At 47.8% G+C, this 26,528-nt stretch overlaps 1 protein-coding gene and 1 non-coding gene across 13 annotated transcripts in view; both read right to left on the reverse strand.

The window, feature by feature from the left end:
• The window catches only part of KALRN (kalirin RhoGEF kinase), a 608,090-nt gene that overhangs the window by 121,348 nt on the left and 460,214 nt on the right, over nucleotides 1-26,528 (reverse strand). For all 12 annotated transcript variants that reach the window (XM_064494426.1, XM_064494420.1, XM_064494419.1 and 9 more), the window contains exon 34: nucleotides 2,343-2,589. In XM_064494426.1, the coding sequence (XP_064350496.1) occupies nucleotides 2,343-2,589 (247 nt within the window). The remainder of the gene's footprint in view (nucleotides 1-2,342; nucleotides 2,590-26,528) is intronic.
• LOC116155864 (U6 spliceosomal RNA) lies at nucleotides 25,130-25,236 on the reverse strand. Its single transcript, XR_004139764.1, has one exon. It is a non-coding gene; the product is annotated as a U6 spliceosomal RNA (small nuclear RNA).

A 26,528-nucleotide genomic window follows, 5' to 3' on the forward strand; every position in this document is an offset into this window, starting at 1 on the left:
GCAGAAAGAGCTCGGAGGTTGCCATTATAAGGCCCAGCTTAATCAGCCTAGGCTTGGAGAGAGCAAACAGCCTGCAAACAGGAAGAGCCAAGGAAATGGGGGGGGGGGGGACTGGAGGTGGTGCCTGTAAGAAGCCACGATGGCGGCAAGGTTAGCTGGAAAGTTCTGTGACACCCTCCCTGCTTTCTCTCCTGCCTCTATTTTGCATCCATCGTCCTCAGCTCCCTCCCACTGGAGTTCTTACCCTGAGTGCCTCCATCTCCCACCTCTGGATCACAGACCACTCTGACTCTGCATCTTGGTTGTGGGTTTGCTACTGCCACACATATTATGTACACATAGGGGTGGCTGAGCCAGGACAGGGAGGGGATGCACCCAGCCAGAGATTAGGGAGGCCAAGCCTGGGGCAAGAAATTTCAGGTCTTCCCTTGATGCAAAAGTCCTTACTGATGGACTTCCCCACACTTGGAGGTGTATGACCAGTTAGCCTTTCCCAGAAAATAAATTGCTGTCCTTGGTTTTGTCTCTGGAGATGGGGTTTTGTCTCTAGACTGGACTCGTGGGAGTCTATAGTTATGTCACTGAATAATCTATGATAAGTGATACAATAACTGTAACTTATGACAACTAAGATGTGCTGAGTGCCAGGAGCTTTTTTTTTTTTTTTTTTTTTTTTTTTTTAAGATGTGCTGAGTGCCAGGAGCTGTTGTTGTTTTTTTGTTCTAATTAGGTTTATTTATTTTTAGAGGAGGTACTACGGATTGAACCCAGGGCCTCGTGCATGCTAAGCATGTGCTCTACCACTGAGCTGTACCTTCCCCCTGCCAGGCAATGTTCTAAGTGTTTTGTATATTTTATCTCATTTCACCCACACAAGTCTAACCTCTCTGTGCCCCAGTTTCCCCCTTGGTGAGACTTCAGACAACCATACACCCCAGTTCCTCTGCTTTTCCCTTCCCTGGCACCACGAGCTTCTCTGGTGGCTACTTCAAAGGGCCGAGGGGCTGCACCTGCAATTTCAAATTCCACACAACTTCCTGACACAATTCTTCCGTAGTCTTCAGAGAAAAGGGGGCTGGGTGAGGGGGAGCACAGAGTGTGGCTGTGTGTGTGGAGGATGGAGAATCAGGTTTTAGTTGCTATTCTCCAGGTGAAAAAAGCCCCAAGGCCCATGGAAGAGCAGGGCAGCACCAATAATGCAGCTTGCTAGCGCCACCTCGTGGAGGGAAGGAGGAAGTTAGGCTTTGGAGATGAAACATGGAATTCCAGAAACGAAAACATTTCACAATTAGTCCCTAGTAGCAACAGGTCTCCATGGCAACTCTTATCCCTGCCTCCCGACGGAATCAGGTCCCTCCCTCTTGCCATTCCATAAATACCCGGCACAGGTCTGCATGGAAACTCTGATGTAGTTACCAAAAGAAGCTCAGAACTAAGAGAACTCTGTGTCTGCCGCTCTCTGGGCCTCAGTTTCCTCAGTGTAAAATGAGTGACTTCAAGGCTCCAGCCAGCCTGGACTTCTGAGTCAGTGGCTGTCATACTTCAGTGTGCACTGGAGTCCCCTGGAGGCTTGTTAAGATGCAAACTGCTGGCCCCACCCCAGTGTTTCTGGCCTGGTAGGTCAGGAGTGTGGTCTGAGAATTTGCATTCCTCAAAGTTTCCTGGGGATGCTGTCAGTCCAAAACCACCCCCCTCACCCTGGAGAATCACTGTTTTCTGTGGTTCAGTCTCCCGGTGTGAGAAAAGTGAATAAACAGCCATGTGGAGGGAACACAGAGCTTATATAAAACAGAAGCCAAGGCTCCAATAATTTGTCCACAAAGATACACAAATGAGTGTCTCAGACCCCTGCAGGGCTGAGGGGACGGTCACACCTGACTTGGTTGTGCTCTGTGTTCCCCTGGGGTTTGCTCAGTCCTCTGTGAAGTGTGAGCATCCAGGTGGGGTGAGGGGGCCAGGGAGCCTGCAGTAGCTGTGGAGGGGGTGGGGTCAGTGAGAAAGGAGGAGTCGCGGCTTTTGGCCACGGGTGGAAGAGGACTCTTCTGGAGGTTGGGCGATACAGTGGGAGACTCAGAAGAGCTCTTAGGGGTCATCTAAGTCAACCTTCATTTTTAAGATGAAACTGACTCAGAAAGGTGAACTGACTTTTCCAAAGTCACACGGCGATTCCACAGCTCTTTCCCTTTCAGCTCCCAACCACGCTCCTCACGGGTAGGTCCCAGAGATCCCACAAGGTCAAAAAGGTTCCTGAGACAGCTGAGAATCATGATGCTCTTCAGTTAGCAAGGGCCAGCACCCGCCGCAGCCTCCGGGCCACACCCCTCTCCCTCCACTCTCCCTACCTTTCACCAAGGGGAAGAAGCAATCCATCTCCACGCTGCTTCGGGAGTGGGAGATGCACAGGGCGCTGCTGGGGACCAGGCCCTCCTGGGGGGGGCTCCGTTCCGTGGTGCGGACCAGACACCAGCCCGGCCGCTCACTCGGCCGCTCCAGCAGCTCAACCGTCTGTCCCACCTGGATGCTCAGCTCGCTGCTGTGGCCTGCGTTGAAGTCCTGGAGGACCACGGTCAACTCACAGCCACCTGAGAGCTTGGGGGTGGGGTGGGGGAGAGTAAGACATGGGGGCAGAGAGGAAGGATGCAGGTGGGCAAGAGGGGAAGGAGGGAGAGTGCATGAGAGCAGAGGAGACAAGGAAGGAAAAGAGAAAAGGTGGGGTTCAGGGTGCCAACAAGGCAGAAGATGGAAAAGGGGGTTGGGAATTGGAAAGAGAATAAGAAAAAAAAAAAAACAGAAATTAACATAGCACCATTCAATCATTCAGCTGTTCCAGCTGCAGCAACAGTCTGGAGACTGCCCAGAACCAGTCTTTGCTTCTAATTCCTTTTTATTTGGTTGGAGTTTTTTCCCTTTTTCCTTTACCAAGCTTCCAGCTAATTGTGTCCTCCAACCCCTTCCCCAGTGTGTCCCTTGATTTCTTACAAGGGCTCCGCCCCGTGCCCCTGCCGACCTGCACTTCCACCCCTTCTTGGCCTCATTTCTACTCACCCTCACTGGATTCTAGCTGGTGTTGGGAATAATGGAAGAGATGGCATCCTTTCCCTTTCACCCCTGCCACCTTCCCCATCCCCACCACTAGCTGGACCATTAGCATAAAACGGAGGCACCAGTGACATACAAAAGAATGAGCCCTCAACTCAAAGGCAGAAGCAGAACACGGTTTATCTGGAAGGGGAATAGAACTGTTTTATGCCAGCTCAGCCACTGGGGACCAGGAGAGAGGATGGGAAACTGGGAAGGGGAGAAGGGGCACATCCTTCTTAGGCGCTGTCCTCAGTGCTCCACCCTGTTCTCCCTCAGGGCCTGGCACCGAGCCTGGGGCAGAACCAATAAAACTGGGCAGAGAGACCCCAGGATAGAAACACCCTCTACGAGCTGAACACTGAGACTCTCACCCTCACCGTGAGAAACCATTAAGTATTCATTTGCCTTCTAGAACTGAGCACAAAGCCTCCCTCTTGGAAGAGCTGCTGCCCTTAGGGAGAGCGTGAGAAGGAGGGAAGGGAAGGAAAGGGGGCCCCCCAAGCAGCCTGTTCTCTAAGGTTCAAGGGGAAAGCCCCCTCCCACCTCCAGGAAACTCGCCTCCAATCTGCACATCTCTGATTTAAGCCTTCAGGTTAATGCACTAGTTCAGATACGCTGTTAGCTATTCCACACACATTCTGGGAGGCGTCTAAACGCAGCGAACATCACAGTGAGGAGGGGATCAACGGTCCCACCAGGACCAAGAGCTCCGCATTCAGGACTGTGACAATTTTCTATTAAAGGAAATTGAATGTCACAGTGGGCTTCAAAAGGTTAACATGATGCGCCAGACTGATGGTTGCAGAGTGCATAATCTCCAACCACAGAGCAGGAAGCCCCCTCTAAACACATTTCCATGGATGGGCGTGGTACTGCCGTCAGGGTTAGATCAAGGAGAGAAACTGTAGGACAGAAGGTGGGAGATGGGAGGAGACAGAAGAAATCAACATGTTTTTGGTTCATTTTTTCCACTAATGTTGTTGGTTCCTTTAAATACGCAGACCCCACTCCCCGACTCTCCTGGTGCTATCTTCCCTAAAGTGTCATTTAGAGAAGGATGCTGTGGGGTGGTAATGCCTCAGGTCTGAAGAGTGGTTTTACAGTGCGTAAAACACCTTCACATAAATTATCCATTCCATCATCATAATAACCAGGCGTTATTAACGTCTCCATCTCATAGGTCAAGAAATAAAAGTCTCAGAAATGTGAAGATCAGGGGTTGGAACCTTGAGTGTGCATAAAAATCACCTAGGGAGGTTACTGAAAATGCAGATTCCCTAGCTGGTCCCCTCCTTGCTCCAACCCCCCATCACAGATTATGAGTCAGAAGGCTGGGGTTAGGGTCCAGACATGCATACTTTAAATAAGGAGTGTCCCTTCCCCCTGAAACTCACAATTCTGAGAAGGGGGGTCTCTGGGATACTGCAGGAGAAATGCTAGCTGGCTGGTTTCCCACAGTCACCCAGCTGGACTTGAACCCAGACCTCAACTACAAATCCCACAAACCACACCATAAATCACACCCATGGGGCAAATTATAGGCATATTTTCAGGAGTGTTTATGGTTGGAGGGGATGGGAGGCAGGTGGGGAGAAGAAGACATCAGTGGCCTGAGCTCCTGGACCTCTAAGGGTTTGCTTGCCCTATATCCAGTCTCTTAGACTTTGTGGATTGCAATTTACATCATGACCAGTCTACACCACATATGAACAGCTGTATCACTGAAACACAGATTTCACTCTGACACTATATATTTTTTTCTCAATGGCTGGTGGCATCCTACTAAATCGATTCCACTTTCCACTAATGGACCATCTGAGAATGCTGGGCTACATGACCACGAAATTTCCTTAAGTCTGAGAAGTTCTGTCACTGGGCTTCTATGCCTCTGTGGAGTTCTCCTCGGTGCCAACCTCAGGTCCTCAGATTCTTCCATGGTGGGCTGAGGTGGGGGCAGGAGAGGATAAAGAACCAGGCAGTGTGTTTCTACAATTCAAGATCCAGTTCCTGGAGAGAAGCCTGGAAACACCACTAGGTGGTGCTGTTTGCCTCCTGCAGGCTGCTGGGTCCAGGGCCCAAGAGGAAGTGGGAGGGAGATGATGGACAGGCACTTCTGCAGTGCTCAAGCTCTAGATCCAGCCAAAACCGATTATAAGTCAAACCCAGGATGCATATCCTGGCTCCCTGCACCTCAATGGCTTGGTCCAAGAGATGTACCGCCTGGGGTGCCCACCCCATGGTCATGAGGGAACTCCAAAGGGTGTCCGTTGAGGGGGTGAGGAGAAACGCATGAGTCAGTGGTCAGGATGGCTGCCCCTGAAACAGTCCCTCCTCATCCTCTCCCCAGAGCAACAGGGAAGTTTCAGGGCACACGGGGACTTGGGGTTCGCACTTGAGAAACTGCTTCAGAGAACACACATGGAATCAGTACTGGGACGTTCGAAGAGCCCCTGCCAGCAGGGGGAGGGGTTGAGGGTAGAGGGGCCAACAGACCTCTGAGGAGGCTTAGCGCACTTCAGGCTTTTACCTGCAGTCCTTACAAGCATTCATTCACGCTTCGCGCTTCGTGCAGGACTGGGATGAGCCACACACCTGCTGAACGTTAATTAGAGTGTGACCCTCATGAACCAGTAAAACCCACATTCCCTCACAAATACTAAATTATCAGTTTCATAGAAAAGTACGCGTGTGTCCTTCTTCTTTCTGACCGGTTCTGGGGTGTGTGTCCCTGAGCCCCAGGGCTGTGATTTTCTCTTCTCCTCCCATTTCCAAAGGAACCGCAGGTGCGTCCGCACCCCCACGGCTTCTCACCGCCACACTCCGATCCTTTGCCACTTCTCTCCCTGAGCTAAATCCTAGGTCCCGGGAACTTAAATGGGTTCACCCGACAGCCTGCTGTAGAAAACGCTGGAGACAACATCTCTCGTTTTCACCTAATTCTTTCCTCCTCCACAGCCATTTAAAAACATTAAGAAGTTTGAATATCCTCCTTTGCAAATCTTTAGATTTTTATTTTGTATTTCTTGGCATAGTCATTGTCTAATTTTCCCTTTGGGCCTGCAGGTCATGTTTCACGTCTGGCTTCATTTTCAGCACTTCCTCGTCAGAGCTGACCCCTGTGTGCTTTCCCAGCACAAAGCCACACACACAACGCTGTCTCTCAGTGGTCCCCTGCTTGACTAATTAACCATGGAGACACCGACTGAGCTGGAAAACCACTGCCCATTTGCCGTCCTTGCCTCCCTACTGGGCTTGTCTTTGGCCACCTGACCCCTCCCCGGCTAGGGCCAGTCACGGCCCCTCTGTCTTACACTCTATCACTGTCTCTCAATGGCTACATCTCCCACATACTGACTTACTGTAAAGATGACTTTATTCTTCATTGTCAATTTTTAATTGTCCTTGAAGAGCTGCTTCCTCCTGAGTACTCCTCCCCTCCCCCAGACCATCTTCCCATTTCATGGTTCTAAACCTTGCTTACTTCCTTTTTTTAAAATACTTTATTTATTATCATATTATTTAATTATTTTGGCAGGGGGTGGGGGAAGTAATCAGGTTTAGTTATTTTTTGAGGAGGTACTGGGGATTGAATCCAGGACCTCATGCCTGCTAAGCATGTGCTCTACGGCTTGAGCTACACCTTCCCCCCAACTTTGCTTGCTTTCAGCATTTCCTTGGTACCCTGGTCCCTCTGCCTCCTGCGAGTGCCTGCTCTTCCCCTGCCGCCAGCTGCCCGCTGTCGGCCCCTCAATACCGTGTTGTCTCGGCCCCACCCTCTTTCACTGCAGGCTTCCCTCTGAAGTCACCCCACACAGATGGGACGTCGGGCAGCTGGCTGACTTTCCCAGCAGGCACTTCAGATGTCCTGCTCTCCACTGAGCTGAGTTATGCTAGTTCTCAAAGAAGTCAAAGCTATGATCTAACTTCTTCTCAAGGGACACGCAGGCCGTGCCATGCAGATCCTTTTTACTGACAGAAATGTGAAAGCTTGACTTTTCTCTCTCTTAGCAGGGTCCCTGATTTCTCTAAGACGACCTCCTCCCCTGAGCTATTTTTTGGCCTTTTCATGATGTATGTTTGGGTCTCTTCTATTAGCCCGTTGGTTACTCTCTTGATGTTCCCCCTTGCTGGGTGCCCTTCTGCCCATCTCTCACCACCACAGAGGTCAGAGGTGATTTGACAGGCACCAGGAAGAGCTATCACGCCCCGTTCAAAACTCTGAGGTCACATCATAGTTTAACTGTGTATTTTTAAACTATCTGTGATAGATGCTTAACTTCCAAACTATCAGTTCGATCTTCCTCCGGATTCTAAGACCAAACTTATTCCTACTAGAGAAATGTTGGGAGCCTTGAGCCGACAGCAGAGACTCAGCCTAAAGTCAGGTGTGCTGAGTCTTCTCTGACCTTGTACCCCAGTTTCTGTGACCTTTCACCTTTCTCCCTTTGCAGTGACCCCTACTCTGCCAGTCTGGCCGCTGTGTGAGTCTCCGACTCAGCCCAAGGCCAGCTACACCTCTGTGATGCTAACGGCCACCTGGATCTCCTCCCATCGCCCGCTGCTGAGTCAGATCAGACTCTTTCCCTTCCTTTCCTAGTCTCCTTTCTGGGGCTGGCCTTTCTTGGTGGCGCCGGTTCCCCTCTTGCCCAATCCAGGGTGGACTTCATCCTCCACCCCCTGCGATGCTTCCCAGAAGGCACATGGAGTGCCTCACACCCTCACTTTCCTGCTGCCTCTCGGCAGCGGCTGAGTGGCCTTCTTTCCAGCGTGCGCCGCTATTCACCAGAGGAGGCTTCATAACCAGCCTTGGCTCTGCTCATATTTGCCAGAAACTATTGCTTTCATTTACGTCCATTTTCGTTTGGTTCCTATTTGGAGATTAACTGAACCTCTTTCTTGAATAAACAGTGTGAGCTATTTACCCCTGTGAGCTGCCCTCCATGTTACAGAAAAAGAACATGATTAAATTCTCTGCAGGGTTTCCAGTGACAATCAGAAAGGTAGGACTAAACCTACCCAGTGTTCCCCTGCTATCATTTCAGGGCCTCACCTTCTGTGTGCTCTGTTAACCTGAGTCTCCAGAGGCAGCCCAGCCTAGCGGTAAGGGCAGGGGCTCAGGAGCCCCTCACCAGCTGTGTGACCAGGGGCAAGTTATTTAACCTCTTGGTCTCAGTTTGCTCATCTGTTGAATGGGTATAATCACTATGTCATAAGTTGCTATGAAGATTAAATGAGATTATACTTTAAAAGTGTTAAGTGAGATAATACTTTTAAATATTTTTAAAGCAGTTAGGACACTGCCTTGAGCAGAGTTAGCTCTCTAAATGTTTGCTTAGAAATAAATTCCAGAGGTATTGATTAATTATTATGACTTAAATTTGAGGGGAAAGTTAGGAGTAGAGAAGAAATGGAAAAAAGAAATCAATTTGGATGGTACATTTGTCTGGGAATAGATTGTACCAGATGTGTATAGGCATGTAAATTATTATGTAATAATTATGTAATGAATTATGTAATTATTAATGAATTATTATGTAAATTAATTTTTTCCTTTAAAAAATCTTAATGGAGTCTTGCCCTTACCCTGGCCAACTAGAAGAACTGTCCCTAGCTGTCTTAGGAAAGGTGGCACAGATGCCTTTAAAGGTTCCCCAAGTCAGCACATGCTTCTCCTGTTAAACACAAGGGGATGGTGGGACCCCAGATCCCTTAATGGAAAAAGAGGATTTACTCCTGCCTTTTCATTCTGCATTGCTTTCCATGGACCTTGCATCTGAAGATGCTCTCCTTTCCATGAGTCTAACTGCCCACAGTGTCTGCCATCCAACCCCACTGATAACTGTGAACTTCAGTTTCTGACGCTGCTTTGCCAAGCGCTTGGATCTGATGCTGACACACAGGGACTTGTGCTGGGAGGCGCCCATCAGATAAGTCAGACCTCCTCCTCTCCCAGCTGCTGCTCTCCAGCTCCCTCTGCCTAATTCTTCCGTGACGCTTAGGCAGTGCGAGACCCAGAGAGAGTTCTGTGAACATCACCTGTGAACGGCAGCACGCGAGGCCAGAGCCTGCTCAGCAGAATGTGCAGTTGGAGGGAGTCTGTGTGGCACAGTTCAAAGGTCATTGCCAACTCCTGTGCACAGCTGTCCTTCTCTCCCTCAGCAACCCCTGCATCTGCTGCCAGAGCCTGGAACCCCACCATCAGAGATTATTTTCATTTTATTTACTAATCCCCTGACCACAAACCTCCTCCAAGTGGAGTATGTTTATGACTCCTTTCTAGGCAAAAAGATGAAAAGCAGCCTACAGGTGATGTGCAGCTGTGCACACATGGCTTTAAGCAAGATGTTCACAAGAGCATTTTTTAATGAGAAAAACTTAATAGCCACAACATTGAAAAGCCCTAAAACGAGAATATAAAAATCTAACAGGAAGGGAAGGGTTAAGTAATTGTGATACCTCTGCTAAGTGAATGTTTAATTAAGCAGCCCTTAGGTATTTATAAAGCTTTGTAATAGCTTACACATTGCTTTCACATACAATGTGAAAAAGAAAAAAACAGGGCAGGATGTAAGGTTGCTTATGTAACTATGAGAAGAACATGAACAACTTGACAACTCTGTTCACAGGAAACTAACAGGAAGGAATGTCATCAGAATGTTAAGATTGGCCTTGTTGGGTGGAGAACTCTGGGTGATCTCCCCCCTCCTTTCTAATTTCCAGTGTTGCCCAATATTCCCTACCCAGGAGTTAGTTTATTTTATAATGAAAGGAACAAAACCATCCACACTAACCACCTGTAAGACAGGTCAACAACGTAAAGGGGGAAAATGCGAACATTCCCAGGAGGCATCATACTTTCAGGGAAAGAAGGGCTGGTAGATGGCTGGACAGTTCCCAGCGTTGCCCCAGGACCACCACGCGTGCTTCGGGAAAAGTGAGAGTCACTGCTGATGTCTGAGTGGAGGCTTCAAAACCCGTCCCTATAAACCTCTGTCCCTGCGCTCCTGTGAAACCCAGAAGAGCTCTCCTGACACCAGGCTTCTCCACAGGAGTTCAGGGCTCCGGCTTTCTCTGGAAGTGGACTTCTGAGGCGGAGGTGTGACGCCATGTCTGGGCACTGGGGTGTGCTGCTGTGAGCGCTGGGCCGTCTGCAGGTTGTACCTTGGTAGCCCACAGGGCCGTCAGGTCCAGAGGAGCCTGAAGCTGACGCTTTGCTTTATCTGGGGCTGCTGCTGACACAGCCGAGTTGCTGTGTGGTTTAGTTGTCCCCACGTTGCTGAGACGGAGGGCAGGGGGTGGCCTGTCGTCAGTGTCTCTCTCGGGAACTGGCCAGTAATTAACAGCGGGCGGGATGCGTGCGGGAGCGGGACTAGGGAGGCCCTGGTGCTGGTGCAGGTTTTCCCCGTGAGTGACTCTGGGAAAATCCCTTCCCCTCTCCTTACCTGCGTTTCCTCGTTCTTAAGATGAGGAAATTGGACTTCGGGGCCCTTCTCAGTGTTAATTCTGTTCTATGAGTGGAGAAGTTTCTATATTTACTCTGTAACACACAACCCTGTTTAATTTTCTTGAGCACCTCTCATTATTGTGTTTATTTGTTAACTTACTGGCTATCGCATCGCAAACCTGAATGTCAGATCCAGGAAGGGATGTGAGATCCAGCTCTCCCTGTCTTGCTCCTGGATCTCCCGAGTCGAGAGGGATGCCTAGCACATGGCAGGCGATCCATAAGTAACATTCCACGAGACACTGCCTGATATGTAACTATCTCCTTCCAGCGCCTGAGAAGGCTCTCGTTGGCTGCCCGCCTATTCTCGTCAGTGTCTTCTGGATCCCATGGTTTATGTTCTGAGACCTTTTTTGAAAAAATTATCTTGCCATTTGGCTATATCACCACTAATTCCTAACCCCAACAAAAACTACACAAGGGGGAGAAGTTATAAATCCACAAGAAGGTTGAAATTCACTGGATGTCTACGTACAAACTAAGAGATGGCCACATCCTTGTCCCTCTTGGCTCCCAGGACACTGGCAGACAAATAGAAACATATTAGTCAGATTTGAGGCTCTTTGGTTGGAGAAATAAAAAAAAAATGTACAGATACTCAAATACTGACATTTGGAGACCCGTCCCCCAAAGCTCCAGTGCCCTGCCCGATCACAACACAGTGAAACCCTCCAGTCAATAAGCTCCTTCCATTATACAGAATATCCAGTCAGCTTTCTCGGTGCCGCATTCCTAAATATGAATACAATTCAGCTAGAGATCACCAGATTTTTCAGAAAAGCCTCTCAGACAGAGACCAAACTGGGCAAAGAGGACCAGGAACTCAGAGGAAACAAATGCAGGCAGGACAATAAAACTTCAACCACACTATACTATCCTCAGAGAGGTAAGAGAGGATGGTTTATCCACGAAAAAAGAGCAAGCTCCCACTGAAAGAGGAAACATTACAGAATGAGAGGCTCCTAGAAACCAAAAATGTGGTTGAAAAGAAACATTTCACACATGGGTTAGAGATAAAGTCAAATTTTCCAGGCAGCAGAACAAGATCACCAAGAGAGGAAAACAGGGGAGAAAGTATAAGAAAATCAGAGAATCAATCTAACACGTTTTAGACAGAATGGAAAGGAATAAATCGTAAAGGAAAATTCCCAGGACTGAGGGTGTGAATTGCCAACTTGATCCAATGTTCCAAGTGCCCGGTGTAATTCATTTTTAAAAAGACCCAAGCACACACAGCATCAGAACATACTGGCAAAGAAAAGGACATCCTAAAAGCTTTGATAGAGGAGGGACCAACATCAGGTAAAGGCCAACAAATCAAGAATCATAATGACAACAGATTTCAACAACATTAAACACAAAAGAAAGTGGAGCAGTTTCTTCCAAATCTGAAGTGACAATGATTTCCAACCTAGAATTCTATGCCCAGACAAGCCACCATCAAGATGAGGGTACATTAAAAGCATTTCCAGACTTTTAAAGACTCAAAAACTTGCCTCATTAAGCATTCAATGAGTATTAACTGTTATGATTAGCATTTGTTGTTTTCCCAATTTTCCTTTTATTCTCTTTTTTTGGTTTCTCTTAATGTGATAGGCCTTTGATATATACAAAATAATCCCTTCATTCTCTCTTTTTAAAATGAATGAATAGGTAGACCGATTTGAGAAATGCCTGAAGCACAAAATGGTTTTTGATTTTAGCAAAGCATTCATCCAAGACTTAAGGGATAACCTTTCAGCCAAAACAATGACGTGAGTGCTGAGATGGTAACGGACCTGTCAGGTGAGTCCGTGGCCTATGAGAAGTGAGAGGAATTTTAGAGTTCATCTGATCCAATCCTCCTATTTTACAGATGACGAAAATAAATCCCTGGAAGAGAAAGGGATTTATCTAAGGGAGATAAGTGTCTGGAGGATGACAGATACGCAATAAATATTTGTTGCATGAATGTGTGGGTTAGTAAGTAAATGAGTTAAGTCAGAGATTATCCAACCCTCTTATCTCATTCGTGGAAAAACTGAAGACCCCAAGCTTGTTGGTAGCAGGGCCAAGACCAGATTCAGGTTTTCAAATTTAGGCTCAGAACACATTTCACTAAACCTTGCTAGATAAGTGCATTGTTCTAGGAGAGTAACACAAGGCTTCCACCAAATGCGTCGATATATGGAGCGGCATCAGTGAGGGAGGAGGACTGTTGAACCCTGCTGCAGAGAACACAAAGCCAGGAGAGCCAGCCGGGATTACAGATCACAGAAGCCCAGGGCCTTAGTGGGCTTCTCTGACCCCCTACTCATGGCAGGACCCTTTTAAAGATACCCAGCTCTCTGTTTTATGACACCGTTCCTTCCTGGTGGAGAGCTGTGATTTTAAGAACATTTAATTTGTTTTTGTAATTTCCATCCATAGTTCTCAGTCTGACCTCCAGAGCAGTCCAGAAGAAATCTTTCTTCAACAGAGCTTCACATATGTGACAACTTGGTCAAAAATTTCTTAAGCCTTCCCTTTCCCAAATATTCCTTCGAATGGCTCTAGAATGTGTGGTTTCCAATATTTTCTTTATATTCTTCTGGATAAACTTCAGTATGTCACTGTCCCTTCTAACTGGGGGAAACTCAGTCTTTCAGATGGAGTCTTTCAGCCCAGACTAAGTCCCGCGCTCACTTCCCCTAAGCAGACACTATCACTTCTATCGGTGGGTCCAAGAGTCTCTTAGCTAAGTCCAGCTGTGGGCATCTATGATGCAGGGCCTACTGAAAACCCCAATCTGATTGGGGGGGTCTTCTCAGCCCTGCTCCTCCCCCTTCTCTACTTGGGGCTCTCAGGCATTTAACTCAGAGAATTTTCTATTTATCTTCATTAAATTACATTTTCTAGCTAAGGCATGGTAATCTTGACTCTCTCATCTATCAGAGTGGTGATTCTTCCAGTTTTGTGTTATCTGAAGACCTGAAATTTATGCTTCAATGTGTTCACTCAAGTGAGAGATAAACATGGAGAAAAAGGTAGGACCAAGGACAGAGCTCAGAGACCCGACACTGTAGGCTCCTAACAGAAGGGCAGATCCACCCAGAGGAGGAACTAAACTTGCTCCTGGGCACAGTTGTCACCAAGGGTGGAAGTTACAGGTTCAGTTCAGATTTGGCTCAATTTAACATTTATTCATTTGTTCATTCAACATGACTTTATCAAATGCCCATTAGAGCTCTCCAGCAAGGGAGAGGGAAACGCAAACAGATACAGAATTTGGTGTCTGCTCTTTATCTCTGTCCCTCCTACCAGGCTTCAGAACCATCTAGAGTAGGCACAAGCTGTCAGTAGAGATGGGGCTGGGAAGATTAACAGCCTGGCAATGAACTTCGGCCTCTGACACTTAGTCTGGAGATAATTGCCCTGCCAAGAGGGAGGCATGTCCCGCTCTTTGTGCTTGCCCGAGGCTGTCTAGAGGCTGTCTACACTGCGGATCTCATTGTACTTGAGCAGGAAGGCATTTCCCTGCAAACACATGCCACAGCACATGGGAAAGCGCCCAAGGGAATGGCTCTGAAAACCCTGAGGTTATTTGCAGCAGAGGGAGGAGAGGTGGCTGGGAGAAACAGGATTACCATGAGCGACTCTCCAGATAGATAAGGAATTGTGGGCTGCCCTAGGCATTCCTGCAAACTGTCCACTGTATGCCATGGTTGTGCCACACCGAAAAGTGGAACTTCAGGGGAAATCCTACCAAAGACCAGAGAGGACTTCACAAAAATGCAAAACGCTATCACTCCTAAGTTAGTCAGATGTGAGTCACCCATTTCCCACTTGGTGGGTTACTCGGCCTAGAGTCATACTGCTAGGTTTGAATCTGTCTCCACTGTTACTATCTGTATAATCTTGAGCAAGTTAATTAGCCTGGCATTGGTTCATTTCCCTTATCTGTAAAACAGGGGTATTACTAATTCCTACCACAGAGAGTTATTGCAAGGATTACATGAATTACCACAGATAACACTGACACGCACTACATGCTCAACAAATGTTACCTGCTGTTTAACCAGTAATCATAACTTGACATGTTTTCTGCACTGATACCTTGTATTTAGGGAATAGAAATCCATTTCTAAAGCACCCTTAATGACATATATTGAAGGAAACTAGTGGACTGGGAAAAAAATTAAAAGCAACCATATATTGGGGATGTGGGTATATAGCTCAGCAGTAGAGCGCATGCTTAGCATGCTCACGGTCCTGGGTTCAATCCCCAGTACCTCCATTAAAAAAAAACAAAAAACACCATACATTCTCAAGCCCAGGCTAAAAGATTTAGGGTGTGATTTAGGCTATTTTCCTTTGTGAGGCCATGGATGTGAACCTCCCTCCTCGTCCTACACCAGGCCTCCCAGATAAACAACAGACTGACATCAAGCCAGGAAGGGATTTCTTAGAACTGTTTGCCAAACCAGGGTGGGTAACACGTTCACAATGCAGTGATAGGGTGGAGGCGTCCATTCACACATAGAAACTTGGCAAAATGATCCCTGGAAAGAAGAGGCCACACTTGCCCCTGGCTGACCAGGGGACACCAGTCAGGCTGATTATTTTTGGGTAATCTGAGCACAGGCAGCAAGTCGGCCAGGACAGAATTGGGAGGAGGGCGTGGGTGGAGTTCAGGGGTGTGCTGTGTACCCTCTGAGAGAGGGGGCTGGCCAGCTGCTGGAAGCCTAGGGGGTTAACTACAAATTCATGTTCAGAAGCAGCACATTCTAAATGCTTTGATTCAGAAAGCAGACGCCCATGGTGACTGTCTCCTTGGCCCAAAGAGATGCCAGGGGTATCTTGTTAATTTCTCATTATCAAGCTGAATAAGATAATAATTTACATTTGTATGACCCTTTCCAGGGTACTAGACTCTTTCACAGACATTATCTAATCCTCATAGATCCCTGATTTTACAGGTGAGGAAACAGGCTCAGTGAGGGGAAATGACTGGCTCAGGGTCACACGATGGCAAATCGCAGAGGCAGGACTCCTAGTCTTAGGAAAGCAGCTATCTCCTCCAGGTTTATTCGTTTACTCTGCCGCCAGCCACTGTGCTGGGCGCAAGGCACAGAGCAGCGAGGCAGATGGTCCTGATGACCTGTCCTCATCAAGCTGGCTGTCTACTGGGGAACATCAGTGAGCATCTGAGTGTGACGACAACAGAGGTCCTGGTCCAGGGATGAGGAATGGGGTCCCTCAGAAGTGACCTGCACTCCCGTCACTGCCCCATGGATACTGTCATGGTTGTGTCTGCTCCAAGCTGCTTCTATTATTGGCTTCAGCCCCTCCCTGGGCTGGGACAGGGGATAACAACTTCATTCCCACTCACCCACCAGCCAGGGGGATCCCAGAGGGGCTGCCTCTTTCCTCTGCCAGCCGGCTGGGCTCCATCACCACCAGGCCATCTCCAACAGCGCTTGGCACCACTCTGGTGGTGGGAGCAGGAGATGCCAGCTCTGTGACGAATGACCCAGAACTTGTGCTCAGCAAGGAGAAGAGCAGCAGCAATGGAAAGGGTTCCCAGAGTCTTACAGTGGCTTCCCTAAAGGTTGTCAAGTTTGCCATCAGTGATCTCCATGAGGATTTCCTCTCCTCCCTGCTCCTATCCCCCCTACTTCAGTGTGAAGATGGGCCTTTACCTGTGACCCTGCCCAGGTTCACCTACTATGGGTGAATCTGAATGGGATTTTCTCCTTCTATCTGCTGCCTTTGGCTGGTTTTGCTCTGTGACTGACCCCATGTCTTGGGTCTGGTTCATGACACTGCATCTTCCTCACCACTGCCTCCCTGCCTGGTCACCAACTATCAGGATGTGCCCTCTGGACACCACTTCCTACCTGTTCCTACCGCCTGTGCGTGATCTATGATCCAGCTCTAACATTCAATTTGGATCAGCTGTCCAGGAATAAAAGGGCAAAGGTGCAGTTCTAATGGCGTGAAGTGGCCACTAGAGGGCAGCAAAAGCTAGGATTTACTAAAGGGAGCAGCTGCACTTAGGTTGCTGGAACAGACAGCTGGACCCGACCCTGGCTGGGACACAACACTAGCTCATGTAGGAAAAACAAGATGGACAGTTGCATAGCGCCCAGCACACAGTATGTGCTCAGTACATGCTTTCTGGATGAAACCCCCAATTTTACATATAAGAAAGCAGAGACCAGGAGAAGTTATGTGACATGATCACAAAATTAGTGCCAGGGCGCAGGCTTCCCAGTTCTTAGGCCAGCGTGCCTTTCCATCACACAGTACACAGGTCCCCCTCCTTCCCCTCCCTCACTACTCCCTCCTCTTTCTTCCAACCAGATCAACTACCTCCCTATCCAAATTCCAAAACATTTTTGGACAAGCTGTAGTCACTTGTGACGCTTCTCTCCATCCCTTAGATCTAATTTGTCACCTGGCCCTGTCAGGTTATTAGAAATCTGTCTTTTGGGCAGCTCCTTGCTAATTCAGGCCCTCATCCCCTACCTTTGCGGTTCTACAAATGTCTCACGTCTGCTCCCCTCCATGCTCTCCCTCATCATGACACTCTGTTGTTTCAGATTCACATCCACTCTGACATCTGCCTCTTCAGACTCCACCAGCTTCATCATGGCCTCACAGCCCCTCATAATCCTCCCATCCACTGTCAGTCCAACTTCCACTATGTGTCCGGAGCTTTTTCTCTGCTCAGTCTCTTGACAGTGCCCAGGTAGGGCCCGGTCCCGTTGGCCTCTGGGCCGCTGTTGATGGGTGACACTCCAGCTAGAAGTCTCCCTTTTCCTCTGCAGGCCCCGTCCTCCCTGCCGCTGAAGGTCAAGCACAACTTGACCACTTTGCACGTCTCCCACCTTCTTTGACAGTCGTCTGCACAATGGGCTTTCCTCTTCCTGGGACTAAGCTTGCCTGTCCGATGTGTTCGATACACAACAGTCAGAAGGACACACACCCCACTTTAGGTGGTGTGTGTATATGTGTATATTATGAAACTTACTGTATTTCTTGGCTATTTGGCTTAGTTACTGAATAGTCATTTTTAGAGTGCCTTAGTTTTATCTGTTTTCTCCCACTCTGTGGCATTGTTTCAGCAATGGGGCAGCCAAGAGCTCTGTGCTGGGTACCAGCCAAAATGACTGTGAGTGTGTGCCATGTCATAGCATTTTTCTTCATAATTTTTAGCTTTTTGGGTTTTTTCCTACAAAAATATGTCAATATTTCTAACCGAGAATATGTGTTTCAGTTGGTAGTGGTGGCAAAGGGCTAGGAGAGGGTGAGGGAACTGGGAAGGCCAGGAGTTCACTGGAGGACAACGTGGTGATCTGCAGGCTGGAGTTTGAATTCAGCAGCCTGAGCCGGAACCCAGGTTCCAGCACTGCGTAGCTATGTCACCTTGGACGTGTTGAAGATACAAGTTCTGTTCAGGCTTCAGTTCCGCATAGTAAATACTGAGGTACTAAAGTTAACGTAGAGTTGCCACTTTGATTAAAGATGACAGTGCATGTAAAGCACTTGCTACCCAGTTAAAGGCTGTTGTTCTGGTATTATTACTGTTGTCAGTATTATTTGATGTGATTGGTTGAGTCACCGAGTACACCTGGAAGGGTCCCTTTTCTTTAGAGAAATCACTCATTTTATTTTAAAACTTCAAAAAATATACATCCAGAGAAGTGCATCTATCGGCTCAGTGAATTTTCTAAAACTGAATACATTTATGTAATCAGCACCCAGACCCCAGGAAAGAACACAAGAGCCCCCGCGAGCCTCACTCACATTCACTTCCAGGCATGAACCCCTCCCCACTAACCCATTATTCATCACTTTTGTGTGTGTGTGGTAAGAACACCGAACTTGAAATCTGTCCTTTAAGTCATTTTCAAGGGCACAGTGCAGTACTGCTCAGTACAGGCACAGTGCTGGACAGCGGATCTCCAGAACATGGAACATGACCTCCTATGCCCTCTTGTCCTGTGGTCTTGCTGAGGGGCTCAGTGGCCCTGAGCAGTGAGGATTCAGCAGAACTGGACAATTTTCACTTCCTCCTGATAGCCGCAGGAGCTGGGGCCAAATATTAAGGAAGAATCTTCAACTGTAAGTCCAGTTAGAACATCTGGGCTAGACAAAGATTTAACAGCTATGGCAGGATACAAAGTCAAGATCACAGACCATCCACGAACTGGGAAGAGATGGGAATTTTACTTTCCTTTGAATATAAATCAGCTATGCCAAATATGGGTTGAGAGCAGCCAACCATATAGTTTCAGAGAAAGCAGAGGCAAAAACCAATTTAGATATCTTTAAAAATTTTATGATCCTTTCTTCCCTGGGCCCCTTTTCCTGTGATTAGAAGTTTAGCAGCTAGAAAGGGCGAACTTGACTTGAAATACATCCTGGACAATTTAACAAAGCAAGTGAGGGGAGGACTTGGTGAAGGAAGCAGATGGCCCCCAGGGCAGGCGCCACCCCAGCTAAGAGTTCCTAGTGGTAGCACTCAGGTGGAGAGCAGATATATGGCCTTAGGAAAAGATGGAAAATTGGGTAGTACTTGGACAAGTTATAGAAAACTTGGCAATTGCACCTGTGGAAGGACTCCCAGGACCCAAAATTTAGCACACAGGGAGAATAATGAGCTCTTAATATAGCAGTGGTTAGTAGTGCCAACCTCAGGATGTATTTGGTACATGTATTTGGTAAAAAAAAAAAAAAAAAAAAAAAAAAAAAGACTCCCCTTCTTGAGCTAAAAACTTTGGGAGACAAATGGGAGAGCACACAGATACTCAGCATCACAACAGGGGAGCCCCCATGGACATCTGTATGCGCCCCTCCCCACTTTCCTGGGTCTCCATCTCTAGGCAAGCCACCAGATTCCAATTGAGAAACCATCACCTCTCCCCCATGTACACAGAGGTACCCCTCTCTCAGTGCTCTGACTTCTGGAAAGTCTTGGTCAACTTCAAACGAACTTAATTTCTGAAGGAAGAAACTGCTTAGGTAGTCAAAGGTAAACTTGAAGGTAGAAATTCTTCTCCTTTAAGGCTGACCTCAAGTCATTCATTCATTCATTCATTCATTCATTCACTCAACAAATATGTATTAAGTACCCCTGTCTCTGGATTTAGAGCCAGGATAGAATGCAATCCCCAGATGCCTGCCCTAGTGCCACAAACACATCTCCCCAGCATATGCAGGTAAGGAGGGACTCCACTTTCTCATAGCTCCATCACACTGCTAAAACTTGCCTGCACTGCATTCCACCACTCTCCTCTACCTGCTTCCTATCTCCCTGAGAAAGGCTTCATTAGGCTCCGAGACCTCCAAAGGATTGTTCCAGACACTCCCTCCCTTCTGTCTGCTGTGTCTAACATGGACCCAGACCGGGGGCTTTTGGTTCTAGGACCAATCCCAGTATCACGAGGGTGCAAGGTTTCCTTTGTGAAGGTGATGTTCTGATTTTGCACTGCCCCAGAGGCACTCACCTTCCACACTCCCCTCTATAACAGTCCTCTTTTATTTTGGGGTTCAGCTGAAGTCACTGCTTACAATCAGCCCTGCCTGGCAACCACTAGGCACTTTGACAAGGTAACACTGAGCGGTCAGTGAAAAGGACAACAGGGTGGTATTTTATTCTTTTGAAAATGTCATTAAATCTTAAATACTGAAGGACCTTTTTTTTTTAAATGGAGTTACATCAGTGGCTGATGAGAGCTCTCCTGGGCTGCGTACCCTTTCCCATGATTAAGTACACTCTCCAGTCTTTCTGGTTGCCTCTCCTGCTTGCAAGAGAGAAATATGAGACCAAGGAGACAATTTAGGACAAAAACTCTGCTGTGCTCAGTCCCTGGCTTCTCAACCAGCAAGTCAGGTGTGGGTGGGGCTGTGAGCTGACCTTCAGTTGAGAGGAGATTTCATAGAGTTGCCCTCTAAAGTTGTGTTTCCTTAGAGAGGTCTGGAATCTCTGGGCCTCAGAGAAGCTCCATCAGGGTGGGCCGGGGCCCAGAGTCTCGGTCCAGACCCCGACAGTGGCCTTAACAGCGAAGGCTGAACGGAGACGAAATGCCACGTCCACGACCAGGATGGCACAGTCTTCTCCCGGCAGGGGGCGCTCAGCCTCCCGCGCCGGCCCCTGGGCAGAGGACGCTGGGGACCCCGCCTGGAGGCCGGTGGACTGCATCTCTTCTGGTAAAGGACAGCAGCAGAGGTCCCTCCCCCGCTCGGCTTCCAGGAACAGCTCTGCCTCTGTGTGAGGGCCCTGCAATTCCACACAGCTGCCGCTAGCAGCTGCAAGGTGCGTTTTTTGTTTTTTGTTTTTAATCCGAGCACAGGAAGTTTGAGAAAAGAAAGGAATCCTCCACATCAGGGAAGCTGAAAATTAGAGTACAAAATTCATGACTCATTCCCTAGGCATAAAGCCACTGTGTCACACGTGCCATAAAAGCCACCCAACTTCCCAGGCCTAATGTTGATCTCAGGCTCACTGGCAAAGCAAGGAGAACATAAAAGATTCCAAGACGTACGGAGTTCTACTGTTCCTGCACCAGACAGAGGACGTGAAGAATGAGATGCTTGCAGAGGAGTCAGAATTCTCGGCAACGTGCAGCGAGTCAAATGCCGGGCAACACAGGGCTTGTCGGGGCCTCTCCAGTGTTGTGTACGTGTAAGTACAGCCAGACCAGGGAGGAAGAGCATGGATGTCACCTTGGCCTTAAAACCTAAGCGAATCCCCTTTGTGCTTATTATTATAATTATATCTAATTATTATTATAATTTTATTTATTATTTATTCACAACATCCTCCAGCACCTGCCTCCCCACCCTTACCTTCTGCCGCAGCAGCCTACAGTCCACAGGCCCTGACACCCGAGAGCCTCTGGTCAGAGTCCCATCTGCCTGGAACCCCCGCCCTCCAGGGCCGCCTGCCAAGTTCCCCCGCCCCTTCATGGTTGAGCTCAGTGTCCTCAGGTCCTGATTCATTATCTAATTGATTCATTCAACAAAGACCGAGGGCTTACTATGTGCCAGGCACTCCTTTAGGTGCTGGGGAGCAGCCCTGAACAGAAGAAACACCTTTGCCCCCACGGAGTTCGCATTCTCATCAGAGAGGCAGGCAGGGAACAAGATCACTAGGCAAAATCAGTGGCGCATTAGAATGCTGGGTCCTTGCACGGAAAGGAAAGGGTTAGGAAGTCTGGTATGTGTGGGGTCGGGGAGTATCTACTGGTTTGCATTTCTTCTGCAAGGATTTCCACAACCCCACTAATCAGAAGTGCTTCTTTCTCTTGTCAATGCACAACACAGGTACCTCGATGACAGAGTTTAACCTACACTTCCTTGTGCTTCCTCGTATGTCTACGGGGCTATTTATGTATATATGTATGTGTGTATATATATATATATACACACACACACACACACACACACACACACAATCTCTCTCTCTCTCTCTCTATATATATATATATGTATATATGTATATGTATATATATATATATGGATACAGGTCTCTGGGGACTTTGTATCCTCAAACTCCAGCCCTTAGACATGCTTTACACAGCCTCTGTTCACACAGTACTTCCTGAACTGAGAGAGAGCTCTGCCTGCAGCAGTCAGACTCTAGTGCACCCTGGTTTCTGTTTTCTCCCCTTCAGTGCTCTTTTTCCTGTTCATTCCTTTCCTTGTTTTCCTTTCCTGTTTGCAGCAGAGGTTTTCTTAATACTTTCCTGAGAAGATACCCTTGTAAACTAATTTCTCCTCCACTAACTGCTTCTGAATGGGAATAACCTTTCATCAAGGAGCTGTATGTGTTGGGGGTGGAGGAGGGAGGGCGATGGCAGGGGGGTGGTGCAGCTGATCTCTTAGGGAAACTCATGTGCAGAGGAAAGAACATATTAAAGGAAACCTGTGGTGTTTTAAAAATGTGCCCACGAAGTCTTTGATACTCCACCCTTCAGTGGTTGGTGGAGTTTAATTTTCCTCCACCTGAGTGTTGCCTGGACTTAGTGCCTTGCTTCTAATGCGTAGAATGTGGTGGAAGAGGGGGAAGCCAGATACATGTCACGAGGACCCTAAGAGGAGGTCCACCTGGTGAGGAGCTGCGGCCTCCTGCCAACAGCCATGCGAGGGAGCTCCCTTGGAAGCACGTCTTCCAGCCCTGGTCAGACCTTCAGAGCCCACAGTTCTGGCTGATCTCTTTACAGCAACTCAGAACCACCCATCTAAGTCACTCTTGGATTCCCGAGCTGCAGAAACTCTTAGATAATCAGTGTTTGTTGTTTTAAGCAGCTAAGCTTTAATACAGCAGTAGAAATGGAGTGAGTTCTGTTCTGGTTCTAGCACTGACATTGAGCAAGTCAATGAACCTCTCCAAGCCTTCGCTCTTCAGCTGTGAGTAAAGGAGATTTGGGTCAGAAGACTTAGGAGCCGCAGCTCTCAAACCCTATGTTCTCTGAACAAAGCACTCCAGGAGTAACGTGGTTTGGGTCAGCTATATGTAAAAAGCCACCACCTTGATCCCTCTGGGCTATTTCTGAAGGTTCCGATAGCAAGGTGGGGGGCATCATCTGAACCCAGAGGTGCAAGCTGAGTTCTAGGAGGTGACATTCAGCTTAGAAAGGGATACACAAAAATCCCACAGACAGAAGGCTTTATGCTTAGGAGGGTCCTAGAGAGGCACCATCCTTTACCTGGGTGTGGTGCTTCGCAGCGGACAATCTGTTCTCACGCGTGCTTTCATTTAGTCCTCACACATCTCATTTTACAGGTAGGGGGTTGAGGCTCAGAGAGTTCTGGTAACTTGCTCAACATCATGCAGTTACTAAGTTCCAGAGTTGAGACTGCACCACAAACTCTTTGTTGCTGAATTTACTTTCCATTATTCTCAGCTGCTTCCCTGATGATTTGACCACGGATTTATTATATCCAGCAGGTGAAGGCCACTGCCTGCCATGGCACAGTCCCTTCTACAAGAAGCTGCCCTGCTTATAGCTGCTGATGGGGCAGGCCTCAGACAGCAGCACCGTCCATCACATAACTCCACTCTGCCCTCCCCCAGGCAACTGGACCAGAGTGGGCATCTGCCCATGGAAAGCTACCCTAAAGGCTGACCAGTGACAAATGACACAGCCTGAGACAAAAAGATAAGTGGGGCCAACTAGATTCCATCTTTCAAAAAATGTGAAGTAGGAAACTGCAGGAGAATGACACACTTACCTGAGGACAGTAAAGGTGTTAACGAGGGGGAGAAAGGTCAGAGGGGACACAATGGGCCACAGGTAAGATGGTCATGTGTGAAAAGGACCTCAGAGTAAGCAGAGGTGATAAGGTGAAGAAAAGATGTGTATCTGTCTATCTATCTATCTATCTAAGAGAGATGGGGCAGAAAAAAGCAGACTTAGGGAGAAGAACTTAAACTGGGTCCACAACTGGGGTCCCTACAGCCATCTTGGATCTAGGACCATCCTACAGACCCGGGCTCCACAAGGTCCAGATCTACTGTGGCCACAGGGATCCACTCCTGTGAAATTCCACCTTCCTCATCAGTTCCTAGTACTACTCACCACTTTCTTGAGCTCTCTTGAGAGAGCTCTTGACCCTGACACTAAATAAATTTAACTAGAGCTGGCATGGCGGATGTGAAATTAAAAAGAAAAGAAAAGAAAAGAAACTGTGATTGTAAAATTCAAAGAATCGTAAGAGTTTTCTAAACATACACGTACACAAAGACCTGCATAGATTCTGACAATTAAACAACAGAAACACTTGTGACACCAAAAACTGCTGCGTTTCGTGGCCCTGAGACACAGGGAAAGAACCCGACTCCCTCACAGCACAAGCTGTGACTAGGAATTAACCAACCGCTTTTCAGTTTTTAAGAAACTGCTCCTAACTGTGCAAAAAAGGTGAAAATTAGTTCACAGCAATGTGAAGACCAACTAAGACACCTGTGGGTCCTGAGCTCTGCTGTGGGGGTTTGACTGGCAAACAATAAGAGAAGAGCCTTGCGAACGTCTCAATGCCACAGGGGCCGGCCGTAAACCGCTGCTTCATAAAAGGCTGCACGTCGTTAAATGGTGCCCACTGAGCAGCTCTTGACCTACCAGAAAGTTGGCTTTCACAGCATCTGGACACAGTAGAAAGAGTTCTGGACTGAGAATGAAAGATCCTGGCTCTTCACTTAGCAGCCACGCGGCTTAGACAAGCAGCTTCAACTTTCCCAGCCACAGTTACTCCATCTATGCCACCACAAGTGTGGACTGAATAAAAGATCATCGAGGTCCATCCCTGCTCTCAAACTGTGTCAGCGTGATTCTCAACCACCCACGCACAGCGAGTGCAACCACAGTGTGTCTATAAACTCCAAACAAAGAAGAAACCAGGACACCTGCTCTGGCCATAGGACAGAGTCTTTGAAATCAGAATTGCTCCATAAACTACTTTATAGATAGACCTGGGCCGATGGCTCCCCAGGTGGCCTGTATTGTCCTCCTAGTAGGGCTTGAATGGGTGGCTGAAAATAAAAGAGACTTCTTTGTTTTGCTTTGTTTTGTTTTTTTAAATATGGAACGCTTCACAAATTTGCATGTCATTCTTGCGCAGAGGCCATGCTAATCTTCTCTGTATCGTTCTGATTTTAGTGTATGTGCTGCTGAAGCGAGCACAAAAGAGACTTTTCTGTATGGCTCATTTCTTATCTCATACTTAAAATAATTTAAGGTCAAATCTACAAAAATTTACACATCTTTGACCTCTTGCCCTTCCTCTCTTACCTCCTTTAAAAAGAACCTGGAACACCTAAGGCTTATCTAGCTTCTTTCTTTCAGGTTTTCTTACCAAACACCAGTGGTCACATCCCCTTTTTAATTCAGCACCTCATCAAACCCCTTGCGCAGAATATTTACATCCCCTCCAATTTTGCTTTGCACCAAGCCCTAAAGCATGCTGCCCACCACAGGGGTGCAGTGGTCCCCAGCCTCGATGAGATCGACCGTGAGCTCGTGGGAAAGTGGTTCATGTAACCGTTGTCAGGCTCATCATTTAACGGAACGATGTTCAGTGTTTTAAAGCTTCCAGTCTTGCACCTCTCAACTGGGAGAGGATTTGGAACCTAGACTGTAGGCAGTTTCCCTCAGAGGATCAACGCAATTTAGAAAGAAGATCTATCAGTCCCCAAAAGGCACAGACAGCCTCAATGCAGGAGGGCAGTTTGCACTGTATTTTAATATCCCCAAATCATGGTGGTAAGTAGATTTTTTCCTAAAACCCTCTAAAACCATTTTAGGATATTTCCTGAAATCCCCACCTGACATCTTCCACTAGCTCCTCTTCATCCGCAGGCCACCGATCACTCCCCCACGTGGCCTCTTTCTCCAGGAGTGACACGCCCGGTTCTCAGGACACCATGTGACAACATAGTAGAGATGGTAGGGGAGCCCTGGGCCAAGAGACAAGGGTCTGGGCAGCCATCCTGATCTGCCCCTAGGTGGATGGTGATCTAGGGCAAGCCACTGGATCTTTCTGGGTCCATTTACTCATCTCTAAATGAGAGCACTGGGTACCTGAAAAATATCCAAGCATCCCTGCGCTCTAACTTTGTGTTCCCGTTCGCAGCTGCCCTTCACTGAATCACGAGGTGGAGACGCTGAGGACTCAGAGCGCACGTGCAGCTGGTGAGTGGCTCCAGCCTCTCTGAGCTCTTGGCATTTTGGGGCCCCACCATTTGCTCTGCCTACCTCTCCAGATTTATCTTTGACATTTTGTCTTTACAGAGCCCTTCTGAAAGAACCGAGGGAAAAGTCTGTCTCCCTCCCACTCCAGAGATAACATCTCTTCGTTCCCATTTAAATTTCTCTTGTTAAAAGTTCTTTTATGGAAAATTCTCTCCTCATTTTTCAGTGTCACCGTGCCCCAGAATAGCCAGCATTGCTTTAAGAATTTACTGCAAATGTCAGCC

Source organism: Camelus dromedarius, chromosome 2, assembly GCF_036321535.1.
Source record: "Camelus dromedarius isolate mCamDro1 chromosome 2, mCamDro1.pat, whole genome shotgun sequence".
Taxonomy (NCBI): Eukaryota; Metazoa; Chordata; class Mammalia; order Artiodactyla; family Camelidae; genus Camelus; species Camelus dromedarius.